This window comes from Halyomorpha halys, unplaced genomic scaffold (genome assembly GCF_000696795.3).
Source record: "Halyomorpha halys isolate HHAL.00 unplaced genomic scaffold, Hhal_1.1 Scaffold594.1, whole genome shotgun sequence".
In the NCBI taxonomy this organism is placed as follows: domain Eukaryota; kingdom Metazoa; phylum Arthropoda; class Insecta; order Hemiptera; family Pentatomidae; genus Halyomorpha; species Halyomorpha halys.
This window is the reverse complement of record NW_027114174.1, coordinates 357,342-367,813: the sequence shown is the minus strand read 5'-3', so window position 1 is coordinate 367,813 and position 10,472 is coordinate 357,342. Positions and strand designations below refer to the sequence as shown.

General features: G+C 30.6%; 2 protein-coding genes across 10 annotated transcripts in view; one reads left to right on the top strand and one right to left on the bottom strand.

Annotated features, from left to right (window-relative positions):
- Positions 1-155: 155 nt before the first annotated feature.
- Positions 156-3,224, top strand: RpII33 (RNA polymerase III subunit RpII33). The gene is made up of 5 exons (XM_014426788.3): positions 156-359; positions 427-598; positions 1,209-1,389; positions 1,474-1,680; positions 2,954-3,224. Exons 1-5 carry the CDS (start codon positions 274-276, stop codon positions 3,136-3,138), a joined length of 831 nt encoding a protein of 276 aa, XP_014282274.1. The 5' UTR covers positions 156-273; the 3' UTR covers positions 3,139-3,224.
- A 1,696-nt stretch (positions 3,225-4,920) lies between these two features.
- Positions 4,921-10,472, bottom strand: part of LOC106684598 (zinc finger protein Xfin) — an 81,657-nt gene continuing 76,105 nt past the window's right edge. For all 9 annotated transcript variants that reach the window (XM_067051413.1, XM_014426768.2, XM_014426772.3 and 6 more), the window contains 5 exons: positions 9,983-10,094; positions 9,814-9,901; positions 8,770-8,908; positions 7,894-7,948; positions 4,921-7,521 (listed from right to left, as the gene is read on the bottom strand). In XM_067051413.1, coding sequence (XP_066907514.1) covers positions 5,047-7,521; positions 7,894-7,948; positions 8,770-8,908; positions 9,814-9,901; positions 9,983-10,094 — 2,869 coding nt within the window. In that variant the 3' untranslated portion in view covers positions 4,921-5,046. The remainder of the gene's footprint in view (positions 7,522-7,893; positions 7,949-8,769; positions 8,909-9,813; positions 9,902-9,982; positions 10,095-10,472) is intronic.

Sequence of the window (10,472 nt, the reverse complement as noted above, 5' to 3'; positions counted from 1 at the left end):
TCATATTTGCAATTAAATGATTGGTTCTACAGATAATTAAATTAATGAGCGAAATTCCTATTAACTTCAATGTAAAGCTGTCTTCAAGGGGCGTGGTTTAATCACCACCAAATAGCTCAGCACGGCTTGGCACACTACTGGACTGTGCCCAATTTTGTCTTTCTGAACTAGTGCGTTCATGAACTACACATCCTTACTGTATTGAAAACACATATTGTGTACACTCTATTAAAGTTATAGTTAGGTTGTATTTCTTTACTGTGAATTAGTACAATGCCGTATGCCAATCAGCCCTCAGTCCATGTTTCAGATTTAACAGATGACAATGTTAAATTTCAGATTGAAGATACAGAATTAAGGTAGTTCTGCTGCATTTTCCTACATCATAAATTTCAAAGGGTTGAGTATTAATTTATTGATTTACAGTGTTGCAAATAGTCTTCGGAGAGTTTTCATTGCTGAGACACCAACTTTAGCAATTGATTGGGTACAACTGTCAGCCAACTCAACTGTTTTAAGTGATGAATTCATAGCTTCCAGAATTGGATTAATTCCCTTAACTTCTGACTCTGCAGTGGAAAAATTAATCTATTCCAGGGTAAAGGAGCTTAGAATTTCTTTTAAGTGAAAACTAACATTTTTATTTTATCTGAATGCATTGCTTACTCGATTCTCATCCTCCTTATAAATTTTACTTCTACTAAAAGTCAGAATAACATTCAACTGGTATATTTAATGGGAGATTACTTGTGTAAACAAAATTACAATTATTTTAAATCATGATCTAAATTCATAGAAATACAATACATTTTAATTCTAATATTTAATAATCTGTTGCATGGATTTTATCCTAGTATAGTAACAATCTATTTTAACCAGAGCGGGAGAGTTATGTTTTCATACTGTGGAATCGCCACAAAATTAAAGTCAATACCACCAGACCATATTCAAACTGGTGCAGCTGCAGACTTCCATTTTGTGGCAGTCCATGGAATGAAAACTTGACCCTCCCACTCTGGTTAGAATAAGTTTGTTATCTATAGGATAACCCCACCTTTCCTTCCCCTCATATGTGAGATATTATCAGATAGAAAGAAAAAAACTGATTTAGTTGTTTGGACCCTCAAACTCTAATTGCGAATTGAGATATTGGATGACTCATTTGTCTTAGGATCATTTTTTAGTTAACGGTGATTTTTTTTTTTCAGGATTGTAATTGCACTGATTTTTGTCCATCGTGCAGTGTCGAATTCACTTTAGATGTCAAATGCATAGATGATCAAACAAGACATGTTACAACTGCAGATTTAAAAACAGCTGATCCTTGTGTAGTTCCTGCAACATCTAAAAATAGAGATGCTGATGCAAATGAATATGGTGAATCAGATGGTAATATAAGTTTATATGTAAGTGATATTCATTATACATGTTATTTGTATTGTTTATTAATTATTGTCAATTCTAATTTTTCAGATATTTTAATTGTTAAGTTGAGAAAAGGACAAGAGTTGAAATTAAGGGCTTTCGCTAAGAAAGGTTTTGGAAAGGAACATGCAAAGTGGAATCCTACTGCTGGTGTTTGTTTTGAATATGATCCAGATAACTCAATGAGGCATACACTGTTTCCAAAACCTGATGAATGGCCAAAGAGTGAATATACTGAACTTGATGAGGATCAATGTAAGATCACAATATAGGTTTTAATTGTATATTCCTTGATCTCTTTATCATTTGGCTTTGCATTAAATAATTTATCTTAATTCTGTTAAGCTGCACAAATGTTTTTCTATATTCTTATTGACCTATTGTTTAATATTGACAACTTTAAAGCTTTATTACCCTCATATATGTGAATTCTTCATCCATAGATGTAGTAGACTGTTGATGGAATCTATATGAATCTTGAATGCAGAGTTGGCCACATTTTATTGACAATTATGATTACAGAATACTACTTGCCAAAAGTATTCTTGAATACTGAATATGTTAATGTTGATTACACTTGCGTATATTTATATATGTTTGTATACACTTGAAAATACAAATACTACTTGGTATTTCTCACACTAAGTATGAGAACACTCGGTATTTGTATATTCATGATTGATGAATACAATTATGAATAGTTTCTTACAATTTTATACATTTTACCTGGGCTTATTACTTTATTCTGGAATCAAACAAAGAACAGTTCAACTTACGTTCGGGCTTAGTGGAAATGTGGAAGAAAAGGAGGTGGACTCCTTGAGCTTAACAGGTCTATTACCTTATTTTAAGTAATAATTTTATTGAAAAAATTTTCTTTAATTAGTGATGTCAGTAGAACCCTGCTTATACCTAGTCAGGACGGATACATGGCCAGTTTAGCTGCAGAGCCTTAACATCCAGAGTGAATTAAAGAATGAAACTCCTATACTAATTTAACTTGTGTATTAGGTGGAAATTAAAACACAACATAAATCTATATATGGCTGTTAGCTTCTGATTACATTAATTTGTAAAGATATTTGGTTAGTCGTTAATACATGCAAATGCATAAAAATCTGGGCTCTAGTCCATGACCTCTTGTAGGGTCTGTCAGAATTCTGTTCCTTCATTGGAGTACATATTTGCGATCATGTTGCTATGAATGGTTCCTTTTTGCCCTTGACCAAAGGTAGTATTATCAGCCAATAATAATACTTCAGCATTCTCCTTTGCCTCACTTATTGTCTAAAACAGTATTTTACCTGCAATACCTATCTAACTTCTGGTGAAGTCTCTGGACATATCATAGCTCACAAATCAAGGAAGATTGCCAGGAGTGGATATTACAATGTTTATGTTATATATTTTAGTTATTTGGTTTGTTTTTGTGTAGTTATTTCTATTTTTTTTTTTTATACCCTAATAAACATTTTTAATTAACATAAAATTAATGTATCATCATAATTCATATAATTATTGTTTTTAGATGAAGCTCCATTTAATTGGGAAGCTAAACCTAACAAATTTTTCTTCAATGTCGAAAGTTGTGGATCTTTGCGACCTGAAAACATAGTATTAAAAGGAGTAGAAGTGCTCAAGTATAAACTTTCTGATTTATTAATTCAGTTAAGCCATGAATCAGCCGGCCAAGTTGACCATATGCCTGTTTAGATGTATACCCTTTTTTTTAGTTATTAATATTCTCAAAACTATTCCATTATTATATTTATGTAAATAATAAAAATATGTGATACTTATGTATTATTTTATTCCTTATCCCTTATGCAAACAATATATTTCATTAAGAAAAGTTTACTATAATTACTATTACTAGAATAAACAGTTTAATTTATTGTTACCTTATTATCATACGTTGGCAAATAAATAGTAGAAAACTATTTGTTGTTTCTTTTTAACCGCACCCCCAACCATATCCATATTGAATAACAGTACATCATTTTTATTTTATTATTTTTATAAGGTTTTTATTTATTTTGTTTTGTTAAGGTTTTTCAACTATTATTTATTTAGCTCTTAATTATCATGGAAATTGTACTTAACCCTAACTTTCCTCTTTGGTCTGATTTAAGATATTAATTTTTTGTATATTTATATATCTCCTTATAGTTCAAGACATGTCCAACATAGTTTAAAGCTAACAGTGTTGCTTACTACATTTTATAAAGTTTTTTTTTTTTTTGAGCATCTGGAATAAAATATGCTGAATAATTATAAGCATGCGAGTGGCTTGGGAATTGGGTGTTTCAATTATTTAAACTTGAGCAGAATTGTTTCCTGATAGTATACTTGAGAATATGTTCAAATGATGTGAAGGTTTTTAAATAAATAGCTGTTTTCACTATGGCTGATCTTAAAATTTTATTTAAATTACCTGAGTTGCTTGCAGTTGTTTCAAGTGTAACCAAAACTATGGTTACCTTATGGTTAAGAAAAAAATCCTTGTCATGGCAAGGTCAAGAGGGACAGTATTGTTGGCCACATTTCATGTATTTTTGACTATGATGATGGCTTAAAAAAGACATTTTTAAGTCAAATTACATAATGTTAAAGAATGAAGTTGAAGATATTTGTAAATAAGAGCCAGGTAAAGGTAACAAATCAATACCGGTTCTCCTTTATTCTTCATAACTTTTTGGGAGTTCAAATAGATGGGTGGTATAATCATATGTTTTTCCTTATTAAATGCACTTATAGGTAAACTTTAGATTGGGATTTGGACTCGCAAGAAAAATGCTCCAAATTTTTATTCAGTAGTTTATTGTATCTATAATAATTTTTCCTTAATCATTTTGATTGATATATATTAATAATTTATAAAGATTGACTCCATGTAAAAGTCTGAAATAGTTTACATTTGAACATATGAATTATTTCTTTAGGTGTTTGATGGTATAATGAATACTCAGTGAATATGAGATATGGACATATACAACTTCTAATCATCATAGACTTCAGAGCTCAATTACAAAAAAAAAAGTTAAGTGGTATTACAGTCAAGCCAGGAATGGTGAAAGGCGGAGTCATTTTTGTTTTTCTTTGTTGATAACCAAAGGTGAGGAGGAGAGAGTAATGTGGTACATATGTTTACGGTTAAAGCTAATAATTTTTTCTAATTTATATAAACACTGTATATAAATATAATGAATAAAAGGGCAACAGATGAAACAAATAAAATTATATTTAATAACATTATATTTACATCTAAATAATTCAGTCTAACAATAAAATGAATGTATACAAATATTTACAATTCAGTTTTAAACATTCATCACAATAGCATTAGGAATGTGATGAAAAAAAAAAAAAAAGAAAGTATATATACACACATACCACAAAATACTTATTTAATTATATAAATATCCCAAAATTCATTTTGAAGAAAATCTGATTAATTATTAATGGTAACATAATAATAAACTTAACAAGAAAGAATGATTTTCCAAACTTAATTTATTCTCACTTAGTCAATTAGTAGTTAATCAAAATAGAAAATCTATAGGACAATTAACAAGAAAGAAGTATATACAGAAATTTAAATGAATAGGTAAGTATAGTCAATCAGTCTTGTGAAACATTCGTAAGACTAGTTCTTTCTGAACTGGCAGTGCTTCCACTAGTCGTACTTGAATCACAGCTGTTGTCCTCACTTGTATCACCTGTACTTGATGATACTGGACTGCCACCATTTTCGATTGCACTGGTTGGTTCCTGTGTAAGGGATGGCACATTCTCTTCCAATTCCATCCTTTCTTCTGAATTGGCAACATCAGCAGTCTCCATCTCTTCATATTCTTCCTCTTCTTCACCAACACCTTCTTCTTCATCATCTAGTTCCACTTCTTCTTCACCAGTTTTAAGATTTATGTACACACGACCTTTGATGCTTTCAAAATCATCAGGATACCCAATTAGAGGCACAAATCTATCTTTTTTATCCATACCTTGATCTCTGAAAATCAATCTTTTATCAGTATTATGGTTTGAGTCTAAAGGTTCAGACCAGAGCTCTAAGCGATCACATTTCATGTAAGCATCAGGTTTGACGAACTTAATAGATGAAAAATGTATTTTTAAATGCTCTCTCAGGAAATGTAATTGAGGCACGTTGTAATCACAGAATTTGCACGTGTAAGGACCATGCTTAGTATTGGAGTGACATTTAATATGACTATTCACACCATCTTTCCTGTTATTAGCATAAGGACAGTGCGGACAGCGACTAATGACATCACCATTAATGTTATCCCTGGTAACTGTGTTAGTAATATTTCTATTTTGCAATAACGTCAGTGTTTGCTGATCAGCTACAGACATTTTTAATGTTTTCCCACACCTTTCTGTTGAAGAGATTTCAGTAGCTTCATCTAACTCTCGATCCTCAATGACTGGATCCCCTCCCCCAATACCTTTTTCTTTTTTTAAGTTTTCACTAAGGTTATGTTTTTTCAAATGCTGACTGTAATTAGCAAAATATTTAACAGAATAGTCACATTTCTCACAGTTGTAACGCTGTTGAGAGCCATGAAGAGAAAGGTGTATCTTATACTGTTCTCTTTTTTCAAATGCAGATGGACATTTATGACATTTGTAACGCTTTTCTCGTAATCGCCCATTTTTTATGTATGCTGGATAAACGAAATCTGGGTTTCCAAATATTAAAGAGCCAAATTCTGGATCTTCTTGGGTTGGTGCAGGTACAGGCTTCTGTGGAGAGCCTTTAGTTACTTCAGTTCTTTGTTTCGAAATTTCATTGCCTGATACAGAAACTTCTCCTGACTTTTGACTCAACTTTACACCTTCACCATTGGTATGAACAGCTTCATGCCTCATAAGATTACCGTACGTCTTCACAGCGTAGTCACAGTATCGACACTTATGTTGACCTGGACCTCCATGGAGGCTTTTATGATATTCTAATGCTAATTGTTTATAGAATTCTGCTGGACACTTATCACAGGAAAGTGGTTTTGACTTACCTTCTTCAGAACCTTTTTTTTTATCTTCTTCTTCTTCATTTTTTACAACCACCCATACTGATTCTGATTTCCAATTCCATACAGATTCTGCAGGATCTCCAAGGACAACAGCAACCTTCGGTTTAGGATAATTTTTATCCATCGAATACATACTACAAAGCACAGTTGTGCGCTCTTGATACTCATCAGTATGGACTTTGAGATGAGCCAAGAGGTGCTGCTTCTGCCTAGCAGTATAGCTACAAGATTCACATTTAAAAGGCAAGTTGAGGTCATGAAATCTCAGATGAATTACAACTTCTTTTACAAACAAGAACCTTGCAGGACAGACGGGGCAGAAATGTAACACAAGGCCATCCTTTGATTCATTGTCACTGCCAGCTACAGATTCATCCGCCTGAGATTCCTTGGATGGCTCCTCTCCTCCTATTTTCTGTTTCAAACTGGCTTCATAATCACTAACTTTTCTTTTCATTTCTTCAATCTGCTCTTCATCCGATTTTTTGTGATCAACAACACCACAAACTTGTCCAAAAAAAGCCTGATGAACTTTCATGTGGGAAGAAAGAACTCCAGCATTGTTACAGATGTAATTGCAGTCAGAACAGTGATGTTGGACAGATACGCCATTGCTCCCTTGGCCTGGGTTAGAATTGGTTTGATTTCTAGTTGCATGCATTTTCTCATGTTCTTGAATGTTTGATTTTCTCATATTTACATGAGGACAATATCGGCATTTGAACATTTTTGAAATTCCCATAGGTTTAGAAACCCAAACCATTGGTATGTCGGGAAATCCAGATGTATCAATACCACTAATATCTGCAGCTATCACAGTTTCGGAATTTTTAGTATTAACAGGATCACCTTCTGGCAAAGTTGTCCTTCGATGCAATCGGACGTGCAAAGAGAGAATGATATTTGTATGCGTACTATAATTGCATTTGAAGCATTTATGAGGTAAATTCTTGAAGTGCCACTGTCTATGGTAGACCAACTGCTTGTGAGTGGTACCAACATATGGACATTGTAGACAAGCAAACACTACGTTCTTTGACTGAAACAGAAAAAAAAAAAAATTACAGCTACAAACTATAGTAATGAATAAATAATTACATACATTTAGTATTATTAATTAATCTGTCTAATTATTTATTTTTTTAAGAAATGTCCTTATTAGTTTAAACGAAAAAATATTTTCAGAATATTCAGTAATCTGGTCACAGAGAAAAAATGAGTGGAAAATAACTCTTGAACTGTTAAAAACAGTTTAGACAAGTAACATGAAATGGAACTTATTCATTATAAGTTTTACCGAGAATATTATAAATTTTTTTCAAAATGAGAAACAAGTCAAGAAAGGTCTGCAACTACTGATTGTGTTTCAAAACTAATTTAATTTTAATAAATTTTATCATAGATTTGTTACCGAATCATCAGCTATATCTAAGTTTTCATGTAGATCCAGATGTTCCATTAATTGCCTGAAAAAATACAAAATATAGATTATTACTGATAGACATATATAAGTAATAACAGATACTTATGTAAAGAAAATATATTTTTTAAATAATGTAAGTCTAGTATGCTCATTTGCCACACAAGTCCATAATTATTTGTTGAATATGTTTTACTGAGAGAGCTTCCATAAATGCTCATTTGAAGTAAATAAGATGGATTAACAAATTTGAAATAACACTCCCATTATATACATTTACTCCCACTAATCTTATAATGAGAAACTAAAAAACGTTCATTCCCAATTCCCTTTGCTAAAAGACTGCAATTATAAACAAATTCTCTTTATTAGTACTAAAAAGTAGTAAAAACTAATGTAATCTAAAAAAAAAAAACTTTTCAAAAGAAAGGTACAAAATAACAGAAATAAATAGTTTTTTCTGCTACTTTGAACCTTTCTTGACTGCCAACCTTTTGATTATCTTCCTACAATCAAAAGGAATTACGTATCTAAAGTTTTTAAATATTTTTAAAAACATGTAGAGGTCCTACATGATATTAATAAGCTCATGGAGTTGAAATGGAAAGTTATTTCAACTGATCTGATATAAAATTTTTATTTATTTTAAAATTTGTGTACTATTATTTATAACAAACATAAAGGTTTTTTAAATCTATGTTTAAAATTGTGTTCTTTTCTCAATATCCTTTTCCTAATTTATTATTCAAAATATATAGAAAAACAGTATAGGAAGATAAAATGTAGAATGAATAAGAGTAAACTATATCGTGTACCAATAACAAATATCTGAATGTACACTAATATTACTATGACCTTAATACTCACTGTGTATTTTCTACATAGTAAGGACAAAACTGGCATTTGACATTACTGCCTTGGGTCACAAAATGCCTCTCAGCATGGTCCTCTAATTTGGCTAAAGAATCGCAGAAGTAAGGGCATGTTTCACACATGAAATCAGGACCTAACAAAGTAATTAAATAAGCCATTAATATAATAATAATAATATTTAGACATAACAAAAGGATTAATGTAAGAATATTTAAGGTTAAAATATTTTAAATCTAAAGTAATTGATCCTCGGCAGAATTTATGACTAAACAAATAAATAAAGAATTTGATGTGCTTCTTATTGTTACCACAGTGGCAACTTGATTTTCAACAAAACATTTTTTTATTTTAATTTAAAAATTTAAACTAATTAGAACTTAATAAATTGTATCATATTCCCATCAATATATATGGCCTCAACGTTTAAGAAATATAATGCTGTTTCTACTAGTATCTTTGGATTCTAACAAGCTCAAATGAACCATATTTTTAACAACAAATTGGAAATAGACAAAATTTATTATTAATCCATAAGTATTTATAAGGCTTTTTTTTTTTTTTTTACTGTGTCATCAATTTTTACTCTAAAAAGTAAAAATACAAGATTCAAGTTTATAACTTTAATTAACTTAGGTCTTTCTATAACTGCATCTTTCTGTTGGGCTTTTCAATTATTAAGGCTTTCTTTTATATGTAGTTAAAATCCAACTTCGCTTTTAGTTTCTATTGAAGTGAAATTCATACAATTACTCTTAAATGTCTCATTTACTTTTTATGCTCACTAATTATTGTATAAGTCAGTAATTAAAAATAAAAATGTTGAAATAAAAAATAATTCATAGATGATGGATTCTTGACTGAATGATATATCCCGACTATCATAAAAAAAAAAATTCAGGTTTGTTAAAAACATTGAGAACACTTTTCTTTGCCTATGAAATCAAAACATTAATGTATAAACATAATTTTTTTTTTTCAGCCAAGACTCCCATAGGAATCCTATACTGAAGTCAACTTTTATTATGTTTTAATACTTACAATCAATATTCTCTTCATTTTCGTATAAGCTTGGCTGATGGCTAGCATCATCCTCACTTTCTTCTTTATTGTTAGCAACGGGACTAGACTAGAATATAATAAAGTGATTTGTTGAAAACTAAATATTATTATTGCTTGTTTCCAATATTACAATTTTGAAAATACATACTAAGTCATTAGGGAAGTTGTGATATTCATCCTGTTTATTGGGTGTTTTATTTTCATGGATGTTCCTATAATGTTCCTTAACATGAGCAAGAACAACCCCACGATCACTATTCCTGCAAATACAAATAAGTATATCATGGTAACATTGTTTTGATCAAAAGTATATTAGATAACAGCATAAATGTATCATTCATAAGTTTTACAACAAATTATTGTTAATGATTTGAACTTATTTATGGAGTGACTTATAATTATATGATCTTGAAAATCCATGGATTTCCATAACATTGACAGTTTTAAATAAATAAAAAATAAGTTCAAAGGGTGTATATGATTTCTTAGAAATAAGACATGAAACAGAGAATTAATACCCTTACATCATAAATTGATGCGAAAAAATATATATTTTAAAACACTTGAGGTTTCTGAACTTGCACTCCACAATAGAAAACAAATACAAATCAGAAACATAGCAAAAGATTCTCTTCAAA

Coding starts and splice junctions, on each gene's coding strand:
- RpII33 (XM_014426788.3), top strand. CDS start 274: ATGCCGTATGCCAATCAGCCCTCAGTCCATGTTTCAGATTTAACAGAT. Junction 360..426: donor ATTGAAGATACAGAATTAAG/GTAGTTCTGCTG, acceptor ATTGATTTACAG/TGTTGCAAATAGTCTTCGGA. Junction 1,390..1,473: donor TGAATATGGTGAATCAGATG/GTAATATAAGTT, acceptor CTAATTTTTCAG/ATATTTTAATTGTTAAGTTG.